Genomic DNA, 19673 nt, shown 5'->3' on the forward strand with positions numbered 1-19673 from the left:
TAGCAGGTTCATGTTATAGCGTGAAACGAGGGGCCTCAATGATGAAGCTACAAAAGAGCATTGTGAATTTCAAAAAAATAGCAGCGGTTTCAAAGATTGATGAGAGAATATCCATTTCAAGAGTGGCTGGTGTGGAGAGGATTATGCAAAAGGTGAGACTTAAAATACAGCATCAAACATGAAGTCTATAAGCCTGAATGACTCAAGGTGAAGGCATCCGGCATCTGAACCGCTCCCGCAAACACAACACATCCCAATTTCTGCAGTTTGCATGTGTGGAGACAGAGAAACAACAATGTGAAACGCCTATCGGTGGCCTCCCAGCCTCTGCATGGTGCCTGTGAGTCTGTCTGCATCTGCCTGTCCACCATCTCTCACATGTTCTGTAACCACGCTCCATAATAACCCATGAACGCAAGGAGACAGGCCTGATTTCCAGCCGTCCTGCTTCGAGACGCTGTGTGAACCAGTTGGTGTAGTGACTTCACGTCGTTGCATCATTTGTTGTTGCTTCGCTGTTAAAGGCCGAGGAAGTTTTCATTCAACATTTGTTTTTAATCATGATTACGATCTGTAACAGTGGCGATAACATGTGGATAAACAAGTGATAATAGATTTGTGTTATTTTTGTGGGTGCAGCAATTCAGCAGTAAATGGACCTTCTGGCCTAAAATGAACACACACACACACACACACACACACACACACACACACACACACACACACACACACACACACACACACACACACACACACACACACACACACACACACACACACACACACACGATGAAATTGCACAAAACCTACCTAGTAGTAGTAGCCGGTGAGTCGCCCGGTATATCTGTTTGTCTTTTTGGAGCTGCTTCTCTATCTTTTTGTTGGCTTCCCTCTGTGCCTTCTCCTCATTTCGTTGGTCTTCGGTCTTACTATTGCCAAGACAGCCCATCTTCCCAAAAACCCAGTGACAGGTTCAGGGGGGAGGCAGGGTGGTTGGGTGGGTGGGTGGGTGCCGGAAGGGAGGGTGAGGGTGTTGATCAGAGGAAGAAGGGGGGAAAAAATCAATGGATCCTAAATTCCTAGACTGGCCCAGCAGAGGAACACCTGGCTCAAAATGGGTGACATTTATGTTGCCAGATGCAGACGAGACAGATGTAAACCTGTTAGTAGGTAGGAGACGGTGGGGGCCCCAGCAGGCGTTTGGCACAGTATGTATGGATGGATGGATGGATGTGGCTATTTACTGGCAATTAATCAACCAGAGATCAGTCAGAGATGAGCAGAGCAACGATGCCGCCCTCACAGACGCTTGATTCCTGTGTTTTTCACTGTAAATCCGCAATGAAGTCATCAACACTGATATGAGAGTGGATGTGAAATTTCCAGCCTGGCGATGCACATGAATGAAGGTCGGCGGTCCCCGTTTCCTTTCAACCCAAACGCTGGCTTTTTCTAATTTTTTTTAAAAATCTATTTATTTCTACGCTTTTATAGTTTTCTCAGCAAATGTCTCCTCCTGTGCCCATCTTCAGCAGATTCCTCACACTGCCATTCATTTCCACTCACAACCCAAGCGCTATTTTTCCTCCACCTTTTCTATTTGTTCCTTTAGATATAGAATTTTTTTTAGGTTGTTATTTGTACGGGATTTTTTTCAATCGGTGCCGATCAAAGCACATCAAAGGACAAATAGGGGGAAAATAAAAAATAAATATTTCCTCTTAAAATGACGGCATGTGAATCATCAGGCTACACCGGGGCTTCTTTCTCTAACGCCAATCCCGCACATTATACACCTTTTTTCTTTTTTAGGGTGGTGGGGGGGTAGGTTGTTTGCAACCTTATCAATAATATCCTGTTTTTAGCCGATGTCAAAATGATTTCCTCCCCCCGTCAACAGATGCTAGTGCTCGCCTGTTCGGAGGGTTTGACCAGACCCACAAAAAAAGGCCCCTTCTCCGTCCTTTTTCTCTCCGTAACGTTAATTTGTATTTCTCCTCCACATCGGGGAAGCTTCTCCGGACGAGCTCAGGCGGGTCTTTCTCTCCTGGCAGCTGGACGTCCTTGAATAAAACGCCAAAAAAAAAAATCCAGGTGATCTTCGTGGAAAATCCGCCGCTATTCCCCCGTTTGGCGCAGGTACAGCTCGCTGTCAAGTCTCTCGGCTTTTTGTATTCCCTTTGAATCCGTGTGGCAGATTACGGCTACATGTGCATGATACATGGACGTACCGCGGTGTTTTCAATCACTGGTCCGGCGGCGACACGCTCATCTTCGCACCGCCGAGAGGCCGCGTCCGCTCCGATCAACCGCCCGGGGAAACCACAGACGCTCGCTCGCCGCTTCGCTCTGAATTATTGTTGCCCCCGTTTTTCTCTGAGAATCGTACATTGAGATAGATAGCGCTGAGGAGGTGGGGTGGGGCAAACGGCTCTCACGGAACCCTGGGAACGAAGAACGCTGGTCAAGTTTTCCGGGACGACAAATTCGGTTTCCGGTTTGAACTTTCACAATGTAACGCCCTCTCTCTCTCTCTCTCTCTCTCTTTCTCTCTCTCTCTCTCTCTCTCTCTCTCTCTCTCTCTCTCTCTCTCTCTCTCTCTCTCTCTCTCTCGCTCACACACACACACATATGGTTGCTAGTTTGACGTAAAATAAGATAATCCTTTATTAGTCACCCTATGGGAAAATATTACAGTAGCAAGAGTCAAAAATAGGCATCTGTAAGTAATAATAAGTAACATGCAATACTTTCTATCTATCTATCTCCCCCCCCCCCCCCCCCCCCCCCCCAAATCGCTCTCTCCTCTCTCCCCTCTTTCCCACCCATCTCTCCTCTCCTCCCTATTTTTTTTCCGCTCACCCCAACCGGTCGAGGTAGACGGTCGCCCACATTGAATCTGGTTCTGCTAGAGGTTTCTTCCAGTTAATGAGGGAGTTTTTCTCTCCAAGGTCACAAAGTGCTTGCTCATTGTGGGAACTGTTGTGTTTCTCTATAATTTTTGAGGTCTTGACTTTCGATGTGAAGTATTTGAGTCCATAAAACACTTTTGGAGTTTCAGGGGTAAACAGTGCTGCAGCCAAATCTAATACAATTGAAGTGCTGGTCACGACTTCTTCAAACGTAAAAAAAACAACATTAAATGCCTCCATACTGCTCCTGTGGTGTCATCCAAGTGTCCCTAAGCCCTGACATTTACATTCGACTTGATGTCATTTACCATGTTTTAGCTTAAATGTCCTCGGAAATCCTCCACCGGATCTGGGTGCACAGCTGGAACAGTTGGTTAAATCTTCAATCAATTTATTGCATTTTATACAATTATAAATAAAGTCATTTTCAATTAAAAACTCACCCCAACTCCTGAAAAACATTCAAATGTCAAAGCTCCAAACACAAGATCTTTATTTTTATGAAAGAATTGTGATATATGCATACTATGAGTACCATTTTATCATTTATAAACCTAAATATTTATGGTTATCGCAGATGATATTAATGAAGTACTATTTGAGATTAATGTGTGGTTTGTGTTGTTTAACCAAACAAGACAAAACCTCACTGCCACCTAACATTACATTACACTTTTAGAATATATGACTATGGATAGAAAGAAATTATGTCAGATGACTCAAATTGAAGAGGTAACTCCACAAACAATCAGCATCTTTGCATTCATGAATGCAAGGGGAAATGTGATGCTTTTAGTTTGAAGTTGAGCTGAGGGTGTTTCCGGTTCTCTCCTCGTTGTCGCTTGACGCAGGGACGAATCACATGATTGCCCGGAGCGTCATGAAGCAGAGGTACAGAAGGGGAGAGGCGCCCTCTTTGAAGCAACGTGATAATCAACCAGTACACCCAGAAGGCCTTAATCAATAACACTGAAAACCTACAAAATAAGTTATAGAAAATATCTGTAAATATGTACAATAAAACTGAGTATCGTCATATACAGTTAACTGGAGGAATGCAAGTACTAAGACAGGTAGTAGGACAGGTTCAGGTTGAATAGGATATCTCAGCTTGTACATAGTTTACTGTGTGAGAGTTGAAATCAGACACAACAACAGTTTTAATTTATTGAAAAATATCTTGAACAATAATCAGATGTATTGATCAGTGAAGTCTTATAGCTGTGGGCTTGTTGTCATTTAAAAAAGTAACTCACCCATCAAACCTGCTTGAGGTTTCTTCCAGTTAATGAGGGAGCTTTTTCTCTCAGACGCCAAAGTTTCTCTATAACTTTTGAAGGTCTCGACCTTCTATGTAAGGTGCCTTGAGATAATGTAAATTATGATTTGGTGCTATACAAATACAATTGAGTTGAATTGAATTATAATCCTCATGTTCAGCTGCCCAGGAGCTGTAGATTCCCAGGGACCACAAAAAGTCTCAGATTTACACTCTTTAATTTCTACATGATACATTTAAATTTCTTAGGAATTTGAATTCATAAAGTACAATTTAAACCATGACCCCTTGTAACTTTGTCTTGTAGAGACTTTGTCAAGATCTAGTTTTAAAACTTATATTTTAGACAGAACTTATTTCTTGATAAGTTGTGATTCATTGAACTGTAGATGTTGTGTTATGATTTTAGATTTTGTATTGCCTTTTTTGTTTTCTATGTAATTGTTTTTGTAATAATAAGAACACAATATTAACATATTACATATTGTTCAATGTGTAACCTCAACAATATATTTGGTTGGGAAGAGATGAACCTTGGGAGAGTTTCAGTGCCACAAATCTTTGGCTTCATGTATAACACACAGTATTCATATTGTGGATTGTAATATTTAGGTTTAATTGACTGAAAAGTTTCCATGAACTCAAGTCTATTATTAAATAAACATGCACCACTTTGAATAAAATCCAGATCTCCTGTCAGTTTAACCCATTTATGATCTGAATATAGTTTTTCCCTTGTAAAGTCTCTGTGGCTTTTCCTCCTTTACCTTTAACATGTAAGCATGCAAACTGTGTGCATCACAAATCATACAGTCACAGATGCATGTACTGTATGGACTAGCAAACACCTATGTGCACATGCACACACACACACAAATGCGTGCACACAAACACCTCCCTCCACACTTCAAAAGACACGGGAAAGAAGCTCAGGGCAAAACACACAAAGGTCATCAATGACAACTAAATGCTACTGTGGCTGTCAAATGAACCTCAACAGACACCTGAAGGAGTAAAGTCAGAAATCTGTTAAATCCAAGAAGCAAGTTTGTTGTAATAAATGATAATAAAATCTTCCACAAACAATAAACTTAAACTATTAAACCCTCATCTGCTCAGCACAGAAAGTTTGTCTTCTTTCCTGAAGGCCTCAGTATCTGGTAAACTCGTAAAATAGTTTCACTGGTTTACCTGTGAACACATGAGCTTTTATGAAATGTCTTGGAAACTATCAAAGAAGTTGGTAGTGAAAAATAGGCCCATACCTATAAACCTATAAAGCATTTCACTGTAGCGTTAATGGGAGAGAGTTTTCAGTATAAGGTTTTTATTTGATAACCATAGATTTATCTCTGAATGGCCTGAGTATCTGTTTGAAGTGACTGTTGACATTAGTTGTTACAAAGTCAATCAAGTAACTGCAAAGACACATAAAACAATTATAAAGAGATACACAACTACAACAAAGAAGCACAAAACCACAGAATGACCACAGAGATGCAAACCAACAACAAAGGGAAACAAAACAATGACAAAAAGGCACAATTAAAATAACAAGTCTTAAATGGGATACAAATATGTGTAGAGCTTCTAAAAATAAAAGGTTACAAACCACAAAAAGACGTTTTAAGTATCAGGTTCTACACTTAGACACAAAAGGAAAACAATATGTTGTTTGCAGTTTGTGTTGTTTTGTGTCTCTTTCAGTCTGGACGTCTTGCTCCTGTTTCAGAGGGTTGTACATGTCTGTACTTATAATCATGATACTGTCCTTAGTGTTGGATTTCTTTGTCAGGCACAGTAATACAGTATTATCTTTATCTATTGGCCTTGTGAACTTCAAATGACATTAAATAATTAAATACATTATGCTTTAAATACACACAGACAGAAGATATAGACCTAAAATTCATACAGACAGTTAAATGTACTTATTTATCCTGTTTGAGTGTCTTTCCTACCAAAACAAAATCATACCTAATCAAAATCATATCTTACTTTTATATATGTGGTCATCAGATTAACTGCTGTGAAGAATTGTTGCAACATATTCACATGAACAAAGGCAAATTATGTGTGATACTGACCTAAGGAACCTAAACCTGCAAAGACTTGGAAAACATGTGAACCCAGGAAACTTGATGGTGTGAAAAGTATAAATCACTGAATCACAGTGTCAAATAACAACTCTTTAGTAACAGCAGCTGCTATAAAATAAGGTTCAATTACATTCTTATTTTTAAAACCTTGTAAAATATACAATGAACCTTAATGTGACGATCCTGTACGTAAGCCTAAAGGGCCATTATGCTCATCAATGTGATTATCGTACAATTTTAATTAGTTCATCTATAGACATATTTAATCCCTTTCAATAAATGCTAACACAAGGACATGTTAAAATTTACAAATGAAATCGACCACCTGTAGATATTCTAAGATTCAGCTACATCATGTTATGGCTCTGTTAGGCCTCTAGGTGGTAGCATCCCTCAAACAGAACGTCCAAACAACTGTCCATTTTAGGGCAATTTTATGCCACTGCATAAAGAGCTAAGATAGAAATACTGATTATTTTATTACAAGTCTAATGAAGTATGTATATTATACAATGCTATAAATATCCTGCTGTGATAAAGGTAGAAAATTGCCACATTGCAGATTTTGAAACAATTTCACTCTGAGGATTTAAAAACCTGTTCAAGATATCATTTAATATGAAAAGACAAAATACCAAAGTAACAAAGCATCATTTAAATTTGAAACATTTAAAAGTAATGCAAAATTTAAAGAAATATATTTTTATAGACACAAGCAAACATCATTATAAAAGTCATTTGGTAAAAGTAAGTTTTGAGTGATAATTAAAAAACAGACAGTCCTGTATCAAATCTGAGTTCCTCAGGTGAACTGTTCCAGATGCTTGGGGCCCTGACAGTAAAGGCCCCGTCACCATCACTTCAGCCTTGAGGGGCCTGCTCTGAGGATCTCAAGCTACGGGCTATTGATTCAAAAGTACAACCAAGTAGCTTGTGCCAAACCAGGGCATCATATTATGGGCCCCTGCGTCAAATAGTGGCTGCAGTGACTCACTGATGACATCATTTCTGGTACTGTATAAAAGGGCGGTCTTGGGCTGTATCCTGTCAGAGACCCCTGCTCTTTGTACTGTACCCCAAGCATCATGCGTGAAATTGTGCATCTGCAAATCGGACAATGTGGAAACCAGATCGGCTCCAAGGTAACAGAGAAACATTTCTTTTCTTTTATTATTAGAATATTTTTAAGTAGTAGTGGAATATAAACTGCTAACACCATACCTGCTAAAATGACTGAAGTCACTGTATAAAGGGAAATTAAATGTAATTTGCAACAGTGAATGTATTTAAGTGACATCATTACATATCATTACATTAAAGTTTGATTATGAGCAATATTTTGACATGTACTGGTCCTTTGCATGTTGCCAACAGCCGTTGTGAGTGATACTGGGTGTTCCCTGTCAAGCGTTCAGGGAAAAGATAAGGGCCAAAGCCAGACTGGCATGGGTGGGACATTTTTTATCATGGCTACCACAAAAAATGAGACAGGAACTACAAGATAGTACAGCTAAAGCTAAAGTAGCACATCGGCAATTGAATGAAATATCATTCCATTTAGGTTTAATATAATTTAATTAAACCCATCAGGGATTTTTAAACTATCAGCACAAGATTGTGAGGAGTCACATGAGAAGCTGTGTTACAACTCAGTGATGTATAAACTGGGAGGCATTTTAACATGTTTATTTGTCAGTTCTACTCTGAATGGAGAAGTAAATTCATATTTCCATAAAACTGCATTTAAAAATATGAAGTGATGTAAAGATTCAAGAATAACAGTCAAAAAGTGTTCAAAAGTAGAAGACACACATGAGATTTAAACTGTATCTGCATATTAATTTAATTGTTTCAAACCTTGGACACATTGGGAAAATATTTAATCTCTTTAAACATCTGAACTTTAAAAGGTTTTTCTACAGGCAACATGTTTGTGATATGTTTTAAAAACACAATATTTGCATTACTATCAATGTAATACTATTGTATCTGTGACTTTGCTTCTATAGTTTTGGGAAGTGATCAGTGAAGAACATGGGCTCAATGCAACAGGCAACTATGTGGGAGACAGCAGCCTCCAGCTGGAGCGGGCCAATGTCTACTTCAGTGAGGCACAAGGTAAAGAAAAAAGATATATATGTGTATATGTATATATATAACAACTCATTTTACAGTTTATAATTTCTTCCTTATTTTATGCACAATTTACTAACTACTATGGTGCAACTACAACTATTACTATTTTTTTCATGTTTTTAAACTTTAACCCCGGGACACAAATTTTACGTCTCATTTCTGGCTAAATCGATAAAATTCTCCATTGTTGCTCCAGGTGGAAAATATGTACCCAGAGCCCTGCTTGTGGACCTAGAGCCCGGCACCATGGACAGTGTGAGGGGAAGCCGCATCGGGGCCCTGTTTAGGCCAGACAATTTCATCCATGGTGAGACCAATATCTAAATAGTCAGTGAGAAAATCTTGGTTTTTGTTTTGCTTTTTGCTTTTTGCTTTTTGCTTTTTGCTTTTTGCTTTTATACATTACATTTAGCTGACGCTTTTATCCAAAGTGACTTACAATAAATGCATTCAACCATGAGGGTACAAACCCAGAACAACAAGAATAGAGAAAGTACAATTTCTTCAAAAAAGCAAAACTACAAAGTGCTATAAGTAAGTGCCATTTTAAGTGCCACTAAATTGTTAGTTTTAAAAATGTTATTCAAGGTATCGTCGGAAGAGGTGTGTTTTTAGTTTGCGGCGGAAGATGTGTAAACTTTCTGATGTCCGGATGTCAATGGGGAGCTCATTCCACATGATATGAGTCTCAGTGTTCAATCTGTAAATAAGTGTCACAACTTTTGTTTTTTTCGTGTTACAGGAAACTCAGGAGCCGGCAATAACTGGGCGAAGGGCCACTACACAGAGGGAGCGGAACTGGTGGAGCAGGTGATTGACAGAGTGAGGAATGAGAGCGAAAGCTGCGATTGCCTGCAGGGCTTCCAGCTGGTTCACTCATTAGGGGGGGGTACCGGCTCCGGCATGGGAACCCTCATCATCAACAAGATCCGAGAGGAGTACCCTGACCGCATCATGAACACCTTCAGCGTCATGCCGTCCCCTAAAGTCTCTGACACGGTGGTGGAGCCGTACAATGCTACCCTGTCGGTCCACCAACTCCTGGAGAACACAGACGAGACCTTCTGCCTCGACAACGAGGCCCTCTACGACATCTGTTTCCGTACGCTGAAACTGACCACACCGACTTACGGGGACCTCAACCACCTGGTCTCTTTGACCATGAGCGGGGTCACGACCTCCCTGAGATTCCCCGGGCAGCTCAACGCAGACCTGAGGAAACTGGCTGTCAACATGGTGCCTTTCCCTCGCCTCCACTTCTTCATGCCAGGCTTTGCTCCCCTGACGGCCCGTGGCAGCCAACAGTACAGAGCCGTCTCGGTGACTGAGCTCACGCACCAAATGTTTGATGCCCGCAACATGATGGTGGCATGCGACCCAAGGCGAGGGCGCTACCTTACAGTTGCAGGTATCTTCCGTGGTAAAATGTCCACCAAAGAGGTAGATGAACAAATGCTTGCAATCCAGCAGAAAAACAGCAACTATTTTGTGGACTGGATCCCACATAATGTCAAGGTTGCCGTGTGTGACATCCCACCCCGAGGCCTCAAAATGGCTTCCACCTTCATTGGCAATAACACTGCCATTCAGGAGATATTCCGCCGTGTGGGCGAGCAGTTCTCCTTGATGTTCAAACGGAAAGCCTTTCTTCACTGGTACACGGGGGAAGGTATGGATGAGATGGAGTTCACTGAGGCAGAGATGAACCTCAACGACCTGGTGTCAGAGTACCAGCAGTATCAAGATGCCACTGCAGATCAAGATTCAGAAGCAGAATGTGAAGAGGAGGAGGGACCCTCATCATCATCAAAAGTGACGGAAACAGTCAAAGGAACTGTAGATGTATAGAAAACACTCTGATGCAAGGATGTGAAAAATTGTATTGTCTGAAAATTGACTATTTATGTTTTATTGATGGTTGGTTGGTTGGTTGGTTGGTTGGTTGGTCAGTTGGTTGGTTGGTCGGTTGATTGGTTAGTGCGTTGTTTGGTTGGTTTGTGGGTTGGTTTGTGGGTTGGTTGGTTGGTTGGTTGGCTGGTTGGTTGGCTGGTTGTTTGATGGGTTGGTTGGTTAGTTGGTTGGTTTAGATGGCCTTTATTTGCTGAAATGTGCTTGGACATATTCACATTATAGTGCTTATCATCTTTTATGTATTTTTCAAATGTTTGTATGGTTGTACAATTGTTTTTGAGGATAATCTTTTGTTTTATAGAAAATATTTGTAAAACATGAACATTGTTGCATGTGTGTATGTAAAATGTTATGTTATCACGCCGCTATATAATCTACTTCCAAAAAAATGTATGTGATGTTTGTCATTTTTTTCCTGACTTACAGTAAATGTTGCATTGAGTGTTGATGTGTACATGATTATGATAGTAATTAAAAACAGCAAAACCAAAGAATGATGATTTCTAACAAATAAGAGTACATTTAGTACAACACAATGTTGTCTTATCATTTTAAAATGACTAACTGTGCAGTGATGGACAGTGCTCTGACAGCACAGTGACAGTGGTACTGTTCTTGGCTGTCACACAGTTTCCTTCCACTGGTACAAGTCTGGTACATTGAGATTACACATAACTTGGTCAGCGTCTCTGCACTCTGAGATAAGCACAGGGGACGTGGACATGTCCCTGCAACACTGTAATAAAGTCGAACAGACTTATGTACTCTATGAGGTGAGACGGGGTAAAGAAGATAATACTGCATTTAGCCCACATGTGACAGTGTTGCATCACAGGGAGCAAACTGCTTCAAGTTCCAAGATAGAAAAGAAAGAATATCAATTTTAGGTGAAGTTAATATCTAACTAAACATGAAGGAGACACCACTTCTGCTCAAGTCAGGCAAGTGCAGTTATAGCAAATAAACTCCATAAACATGCATTTTAACAAATCTTATTTCATGTGATCCAGAAAGACACTTCTGTCTGATTGCTGATGTCGAGTGTAATGAAGAACCATAAATGATTATGTAGAGTCATGCTAAGCTCAGGAAGGACTGGTGGTGCCTGTTGAACAGCATTGACACAGATAAGAAAACAAGCACTCATTTAAAAAAGCATTCACACGACCAGTGGCTCCCAAACGTTTTGACTTGTCAACCCTATGACAACATTAGATATTAAACAATATGCACTTTCTCATTACAGGACTGTTCAACCACAGAGTGGTGATCATTTTCCTTATGTCATTCAAATAATTGTTTTGAATCCTGAAGAAATAAAATTATATTATTATAATTCACGAGAACAAATACAAAAAATTACAGATTATAAGAAGATTCTAAATCTGTAAAAACAATTTAAGAAACATTTTTGTCACCTACTTTATTCTTGTGTAAATCGTCTCATAACCTTTCAGATCTGTCTCACATCCCTTTATAGGGCTCTAGACCCCTAATATTAGAACTGTTAAACTAGACAATATCTTGAAAATCATCAAGACTATAATGATATAAATTATAATCTCTCCTTAAAAGTGTTAACCCAGGCAGTATAGAATTTTCTTCACATTATACTGACCTTTGACCTTTTGGATATAAAATAATCTCACTTCACTGTTTCAGACATTTGTGATTGTGAGAATAAGACGTACCAGAAAACTGAAAACATGATGCCTGCAGCCACAGCTGTCTCCATAACTGAGGCATAAAAATGAAGAAACAATCGGATGTTTTAATATAAAAGGGCAAATACAACTGTGAAGAAATGCAAGTTCTAAATTAGTTTTACCTCCAGTAAAAGGATGAAATATGATACTTCAAGTACCAAAATGTTCCTTTCTCATTTTACCCTTTAGCCCGGAATAATATGTTATTGATGCAATAATGTGAACATCACTTAAATGTTGCAGTAGTTAAGGGTAAGGGGACCTTTTAATTACTTTATAAAGGTGATTGATGTGTAGTTGAATATATAATACATCATAGTTTATTTGTTAAATATATTTTTGCATTATCATTCTTATAATAATAAGGAACATTGCTTGTGACTAAAGCTTCAACAATGTGGGGGGTAAAAATAGCTATATTATAAAGTAGTATCAAATGGAACAACCTAAGTAAAAAACAAATAATAGAAAATAAACATATGTGGTGATTTTGCAGCAGTGATCAGTCAGGTCATTCCTCCAAGGTTGCACAGGACAACTCTCAACCTTCACTCAGCTGAATTGTGTAACATCAGAGGTTACATAGACTACAGCCCTTTTAGCTCCAGTTCCATAGCTGAACAGAAAATGCGCTTTAACTTCACGTTAAACAATAATCATGTGATTCTCCGACTCCGTTTGCGTCGCTCATCGGTTCTGGGGCATTATTCTAAATGATCTATTTCTCACTCTCACGCCTGCAGAGTCATTGAACTTGACCAGCATGAATGGAAGCCTCCCCCGGAAGTGCGTCGCACACCGACGGTCACGTGGCCGCTCCGGTACAGCGGGAGGCGGAGACCCGCGGAGCTTCACTCGGTGTCAGCGCCTGGTCCTACCGGCTCATCCACGAGACTTCTCCGGGCCCGGAAGCTCCCCTCACCCCGCTACAGCCATGAAGATCTGGACCTCGGAGCACATCTTCAAGTGAGTGTTCGGTTAACCCGGGTCACTGGTGTTAGATCAGCCTGGTTGTCACAGGTTCACTGTCACCTACAGCTCCGGCTTTAATCCGGTTAACAGCGTCGCCACCACGGGTTTGAAACCCATCGTTTTTACATGAATATCTCGTCGTATGAACTGACGCACAAAGAGCATTAGCGTATATTTATAAATTTCCACGCGATTAACGAAATAAATGTGAATAGAAAGAGTCCATGCAGGATGAAATATTGCGTAACCAGTCTGTCCAGCGCGCAACCTTTCCTCCACATCTTGTCGTATCTGACTGCGTCAATGAGCAACGCCGACGCGTCACCCTGGCAACCATCCACCACTACGTTCGACTGAATAACGTTTTTATATCGTATTTATTTATTTATCGTAATAATAATCGAAACATTATGACAATTTTTGATTTTTCAGTATGTGCTCTCACATGCGTTAATTCAATCAAACCAATCAATCATATTTTATTTGTAAAGCCCATGGTCATGGGGTCTCATAGGGCTTGATAAGGTGCCACGTCTTAGAACTTAGAACTTAAAACTTGGAAACCTCAGAGAGAGCCACATGTGAGGGATCCCTCTCCCAAGACCTACAGAAAGGCAATAGATGCTGCCTTAAGAACATCAGCATAATAACAGTATTTGCAATGTTGATTAGAAGAAACTGTTTGTATGAATTAAAAGTTATTTTTGGTAGAATATGTGAGCAGGCGTATTGTATGTCAAGCAGTTGTGTTGCAATCATAGTCCATTATCAGTTGCCAACACGATCACGATCCGTCATCTCAATCTCTGATTTATGATCCACCATCATGATGCAGTGGTGTGGTGGAGGTAGTCTTTATTCCTTACCTGAGTTACAATGTGGCATTTAGCACAGCGACTAACATTTCTTTCTATATCTCGATTTCTCTGTCGATTCCCTTTTTTTGAGTAATCGTTTGCTGTATGAAATGTCAAAAATATGACAGTCACGTAGCGTAATCCAAGGTGGTGTCTGCCAATGTCTTGTTTCACTGACCAACAGAGCCAAATCCAAAAGATATTCACTTTGTTTTGATGCATGATAATTATAATCAGTAAATTCTATCATTTGAGAAGTTTGAATGTGAGAAAGTTGTTTAACTTTTATTTTTTACTTAAAGAATCAATTCATACTCTCGTCATGAGAGAAAGTTTTGTATTGAAAATGTTACTTCAACATTATTAGGAAGGTGTATCTAAGTTTTAAAAGCTAAATTACACCATGCTAAAAATTGTCAGTGTAAGTGGAATGTTATTATGTAAATCCTTTATTACCATTGATTCATAACTGTCGTGGATGGTCAAGTTGGAGCTAATTTGAACTATTTTATATACCTTTGGATAGTTTAATTCACAGTAAGGCATCATAAACTCAGTATATATTTTATATGTAATATCTTACTGTGGAAAGTAACTACAATAACTGTCAGATCAATGCAATGCAGTGAAGAATACCTCTACTTCCAAGTACAGTATTTTAGTAGCTTTCCTTGAAATTGTAAATATAAAATAATTAAATCTTACAAATGTAGCGAACCATATAAAGTCTGTGTGGTCATTGGTATGAATTTGTGTTGCAGTGTTACATTCGTTTCTGTTTTTTGGCTTCCCTTCAACAGCCATCCTTGGGAGACAGTGACCAAGGCTGCTATGCAGAAGTATCCCAACCCCATGAATCCCAGTGTGATCGGCGTGGATGTTCTGGACAGAGACATCGACAAACAGGGACGCCTCCACAGTAAACGACTGCTCTGCACAGAGTGGGGCCTTCCATCTATAGTGAAATCTGTGAGTGTCAAACCCATTTACATAAAAAATGAGAACCGGTCAGTAGTCTGGCTTTATAGTTACTAACTTGCTGTAGCAACTTAAGATGTAGACATGTGACTCTGAGTGGAGTAACACATGACCTGACATGTCGGCTTGTGCTCAAGATAAACCGGCTTGAATTGACTTTGAAAGTCAGACGACTCAACGCCACACGAGAATCCAGTTACAGCCTCAGTCAGATTCATAGGTAGGTTAATGCTTTCCATCCACTGAGCTTGACCTCAACCCGCGGGGCTATTTCTGTCTGTCGGTATCATGGGCGCTGACTGGAGCCTCCACGAGTTCATGGCTTTTTGCCACAGCTCGTGTTGTGCAGGACATGGTAGTGCCATTTTTGTCATTGCAGAGGTTTACCCCATGACGGCGTGTGATGTAACTTTCCATCCTTGTGTCAGCTCGGTTAAAAGTAGAGGTCACTACAAGGCAGAGGAGTCACTGGGGCTCTTTTTCTGCAACATGTAGTAGCATCTTCACTTTTCTTCCACTGTCTGACCACAGTGATGATTGAGGATAATATCTTTTCACTTTATCTTATATAAACATTCTCCAATCAGGGGCTGTTCTCTAGCATTGACCTTTGCTTTCTGTGAATAACCCCCTATTCATTTCAAGGACAGACTGCAACACCGACTGTCCCAGTGATTGATAGCATATTAACATAACCCTTAATCAGATTGTGCCAAAGCAAATCACCCCTGAGCCTTGGTGTGTGTGTGTGTGTGTGCGTGCGTACGTAAAACTGGATGAAGACAACATCCTGTGACGTCTGTACTTTTAGCCAAAGACAAATAAAAAACATTGACCAATAAATTTAGCTCAGATGTAATATAAATATGAATTAAATATAAATAGTTTTGGAATTTATTCAGCAAAGACAAGTTCAGATTTACTTTCATGGAATACAGCTGGTTATGGTGTGCTTCCACTAAAGATATAAGGAATATTTTTAATGTGAAGTCTGGTAAATCAGGTCAATAGATGATAAACGATTAAGTGAAAGTATGATTTCATCAGTAAAAAATGCTTATTTTCAGTAAGTAGCACTTTCTCTGTGTTTGTTTTCAGATCATTGGCAACTCACGGACATCCACATATATTCAGGAGCACTCGGTTGTGGATCCCAAAGAAAAAAGTTTTGAACTTAAGTCCACAAACGTGAGTATTTATTAAAAAACGATCCCCTTTGTTTGGCTTAATGTTGAGACTTTTATTCATTGTAAAGAGTGTGACCTCAATATGCTTGAATGTAAATATGAATGAAGGTCATGGGTGCATTTAAACAGTCTTCATCTCACCCAGGCATATTCTACTAGACATCAAATACACTTTGCTACTTTACTCTACTATATTATTGATGTCTAAGCAGCTGAAATAGGATACTAATACACAACATAACATTAGCAGGAAAAAAATAGATTGTCATTTTATTACTTCTCAGCGTTACAGCAAGATGCAATTACTAAAGATGGACATTTTTGAACTACATAATCAGACCCTTTCAGTTGTCTACAAAACATGTTCTATTTTGGATTTGTCAACCCCAAACACCCACAATGCATCTAGATCCACCTTTCGTGACTTTCACCTGTCTGAACACAAACATTAAACTTGAGGTGTTTTTTGGAATGAAGTCCTGCTTGTTCCACAGGCTGACAGCTCACCTCTTAACAATGAACATGTCTGACAGTTCCAACTGTGGCCTGTGATATGAGACAGGACATAATGTCTAATTTATGTTTTCTTATATTTCCTCCGTAGATCACCTTCACAAACATGATTTCTGTGGATGAGAAGTTAACGTACAAACCACATCCTGAGGATTCAGAGAAGTAAGTTTTTACTGTTAAGAACTTTTAGTATTATGGTGATAAATCGTAAGTTTCTTTCACACTCAGACCTGTGAGGTTGTTAAAGGTCACTTTTGACCATGATTGCTTTGCTTTAAATTTTAAAGGCTTAATTTATTTTTTTCACCATTTCTTGTCATTTTATCAAATTTTCTTTTCTGTATGTCAGATGCTTGATTTTTTTGTTGTTGTACTCGGCCACTTTAAAAATGTTTGTCTCTACCTGTGTGTATTTCCAAGTTAAAATAAAGTTTGAATAAATGAATGAAAATTAAAAAGAACCCTTCTTCTTTAGAACAATACTGACTCAGGAGGCCATCATCTCTGTGAAAGGTGTCAGTCTCAGCAGTTACTTGGAGGGAGTCATGGCCAGCACCATGTCAGCGAATGCTGGAAAGGTGAGTGACCTCATAAAACTGTATGTTGAGTGGGACCTGTTTACATTTGTTAGGCCTTTTTCCAGGTAGTTCCTCAAAGTGTGTTAAACAACAATTCTTCAGGTCCTGCACAATCATTTGTTGAGTCAGGTCATAATTGATCATATTCCTGCCCTATTGTAATAATCACTTAAAATGAAGAACACTGACACCTTTATCACTTTTAATCAGCCTGTGACCCCTCAAATTTATCTTTGGAAGCCTTGAAAGGTTCCTGACCCCAAAGTCGACAAACACTGCTCTTTCTGAAATCGTTTCCTTTTATCCAGCTTCATGTTATTCTCCAATTGTCTCCTCCTGTTGACTAATGGTTTACATTTGCTCTTTGTCAGGGCCGCGAAGCCATGGAGTGGGTCATCAGGCGACTGAATGCAGAAATTGAGGAGCTGGCAGCAACAGCACGTGTGATACGCACGCCAATGGCCGCTGCCGTGACTGAGAAATGACACCTGCCTCTGTTTTCCAACGGAGTCTGAGTGAAACTGCATGCCAGTACAACCATTCTCCCTTTGTGATGCCCTGGTGCTGTTATGTTGCTCCGGTTACTTTTGTATTATTTAATTCCTCCATTTAGTATATATTATACTTTCTACACTAGATATGCGTTTACCAGCACGCTGCATCATGAAGGGATTTTGGGAAGGTTTTTTCCGGAGATGCCACTTGGCAGGACCGTGGTGATGAGAGACTTGGGGAGAGGCGTGGGCGATGCACTCAGGGATAAGTTTTAACAACATATGATCTGTGTGTTCGGAAACATCTAGCGTCGACAGAGATGCGTCAGAGGCTTTGGATGGACTGAAAACATGTGAAAAGTGCCAAAGGAGACACATCGCTGCAAAAACAAGAAACATTGCTGGCTTTGTTTCCACCTGCCAAAGGCCCCAGAATACCGGGAAGTCGTGCCAGTGGCGTGAACTCTGTATTTACAACAACAGAGTTGGAAGAAACACAATTGTGGTGCAATAAACTGTTAGAGAAGTGATGTTGGGGAATCCTTCGCCGAAAACAATGTTGGGGTGTCAAGTGCAGTGCGTGTCAAGGGTTCTTGGAAGCGGCTTCAGGTGTCAGAACAAACATTGTGTTATTCTCAGCCATTGACAGCGAGATGTTGATGAAGTGTTTCAGAGTCAGGTTAATTTGTGGCCATCAGTTCAACAATGTTTTCTTGCGGGACCTCAGTAATAACAAGACACTGTACCAGGCACGTTTACCAAGGCCTGAATATCAACTGTATTTTGATATGATGTGTTATATTAACAGTATTTAAGAGGAATGAAGGGATCAAGGTACTCGCCATATTTATGTTTTGGATGACTTTATGTACAAAACCCTCCTAAAAGCTTCCGTACAAACAAGCGTAACAGTAAAATCATGTTTTACTGAAGCACATCGATATTGTTCCTCAGTTTGACCTGAGTTCCCTCAGCATGTCCATTCAGTGTGAAGGCTGAGACCTTTGCAGTGACTCTTATTTGCACTTACAAAATGAGGAATTTTAACAAAGAGAAGCTGCTACACATGCTGAGGGAGCTGATCATTTATGAATATTTGGTATTTCTGTTTGACAGATCAAATGTGGTTACACTGTGCATTTGAAAAGGTTTGTCTTCGTATGACAGAAGGTTGAGACTTACGTTTCATATGTATATATATACTGTGACAGGAATATTTATTTAGGGTAACAGTTTTCCTTTTCGAAGGAATCAGTTGCGGTTTGGAATGACCACTGAGAAATGTGATATAATTAATTTAAGCATCTTGTCTGGGTGCCTGTGAAAAAGAAAAGTTCTCACCATCTACAGAATGGGGCAATATAATGAAAATATTTTATTTTTACTATAGAACTTTGCTAGGAGCTTGTCAAATTAGGTACAGGTAATAAAACAGACTTGGTTGCTGTTGGCTACTGAATGTATTCGGAAAGTTAAATGCCCTGTTTTTGAAGTTGCGTTCAGTATTTAACATTGAGTGTGTATTTTTCTGTTGTCATTTTATTTTTCAAGTAGCAAAGAGGCCTGTGTGAAAAATGTCCAGTGCATATGATTCTGCCAAAATCGTAGCTTGATCGCCCTTGTTAGGTTTGGTCAAGAGACGCGCTTTGAATGTATGCATTCCAAAAGTCATTGTCAACGAACGGGTATGAAGCTATGTTGTCTCTATGTATCATCAGAGTCTAAACACTAAAAATGCCAGACCTCCAACTTCATCCTGGGTTACAATTGATTCCATGTAATGTCATTGAGGAAATGAAGGTCAAGTCCTACCTCGTTAAAGGTCCGGGCCAAAGTTAATATATTGTTGCTCTATTTAATTTTCAAGCAGGAAAAGAAACATGTGAAAAGAATGGTTTAAATAAAGTTATTTGAATTACTACCAGTGCCAATCCTTTGTTTTAGTAGATTTATATGTATTTTTGATCTATCCATCCTTCTATCTATCTGTCCATCCTTTTATCCATCTAACCATCTATCCATCCCTGTATCTGTCTGTCTGTCTGTCTGTA

At 39.7% G+C, this 19673-nt stretch overlaps 3 protein-coding genes across 6 annotated transcripts in view; 2 read left to right on the forward strand and 1 right to left on the reverse strand.

The window, feature by feature from the left end:
- LOC117761010 (guanine nucleotide-binding protein G(s) subunit alpha-like) overlaps positions 1-2464 on the reverse strand; it is a 28213-nt gene extending 25749 nt beyond the window's left edge. Inside the window, exon 1 of the mRNA XM_034584546.1 lies at positions 811-2464. Coding sequence (XP_034440437.1) covers positions 811-949 — 139 coding nt within the window. The 5' untranslated portion in view covers positions 950-2464. The remainder of the gene's footprint in view (positions 1-810) is intronic.
- A 4843-nt stretch (positions 2465-7307) lies between these two features.
- On the forward strand, positions 7308-10828 carry tubb1 (tubulin, beta 1 class VI). 3 transcript variants are annotated; one of them, XM_034584936.1, is made up of 5 exons: positions 7308-7432; positions 8300-8408; positions 8623-8733; positions 9169-10370; positions 10515-10828. In XM_034584936.1, the coding sequence occupies exons 1-4, from the start codon at positions 7376-7378 to the stop codon at positions 10272-10274; spliced, it is 1383 nt and encodes a 460-aa protein (XP_034440827.1). In that variant the 5' UTR covers positions 7308-7375; the 3' UTR covers positions 10275-10370; positions 10515-10828. The 3 variants fall into 3 exon arrangements, with proteins under 3 accessions (XP_034440827.1, XP_034440826.1, XP_034440825.1); XM_034584935.1 differs by having other exon boundaries at positions 9169-10343; positions 10492-10828; XM_034584934.1 differs by having other exon boundaries at positions 9169-10337; positions 10487-10828.
- A 2025-nt stretch (positions 10829-12853) lies between these two features.
- On the forward strand, positions 12854-19543 carry prelid3b (PRELI domain containing 3). Of its 2 annotated transcripts, XM_034584942.1 has the most exons (7): positions 12854-13009; positions 14673-14841; positions 15949-16038; positions 16642-16712; positions 17026-17128; positions 17500-17655; positions 17766-19543. In XM_034584942.1, exons 1-6 carry the CDS (start codon positions 12978-12980, stop codon positions 17611-17613), a joined length of 579 nt encoding a protein of 192 aa, XP_034440833.1. In that variant the 5' UTR covers positions 12854-12977; the 3' UTR covers positions 17614-17655; positions 17766-19543. The 2 variants fall into 2 exon arrangements, with proteins under 2 accessions (XP_034440833.1, XP_034440832.1); XM_034584941.1 differs by having other exon boundaries at positions 17500-19543.
- The last annotated feature ends 130 nt before the right edge of the window (positions 19544-19673 follow it).

The sequence above is a fragment of the Hippoglossus hippoglossus genome, chromosome 5 (assembly GCF_009819705.1).
Source record: "Hippoglossus hippoglossus isolate fHipHip1 chromosome 5, fHipHip1.pri, whole genome shotgun sequence".
In the NCBI taxonomy this organism is placed as follows: Eukaryota; Metazoa; Chordata; class Actinopteri; order Pleuronectiformes; family Pleuronectidae; genus Hippoglossus; species Hippoglossus hippoglossus.

Bases quoted from the DNA above. Each gene is read 5' to 3' on its own strand.
- tubb1 (XM_034584936.1), top strand. From the start codon at position 7,376: ATGCGTGAAATTGTGCATCTGCAAATCGGACAATGTGGAAACCAGATC. The intron at 8,409-8,622 runs GTAAAGAAAAAA...TTGTTGCTCCAG, and splicing joins CTACTTCAGTGAGGCACAAG to GTGGAAAATATGTACCCAGA. The intron at 8,734-9,168 runs GTGAGACCAATA...TTCGTGTTACAG, and splicing joins GCCAGACAATTTCATCCATG to GAAACTCAGGAGCCGGCAAT.
- prelid3b (XM_034584941.1), top strand. From the start codon at position 12,978: ATGAAGATCTGGACCTCGGAGCACATCTTCAA. The intron at 14,842-15,948 runs GTGAGTGTCAAA...GTTTGTTTTCAG, and splicing joins TTCCATCTATAGTGAAATCT to ATCATTGGCAACTCACGGAC. The intron at 16,713-17,025 runs GTAAGTTTTTAC...CTTCTTCTTTAG, and splicing joins CATCCTGAGGATTCAGAGAA to AACAATACTGACTCAGGAGG.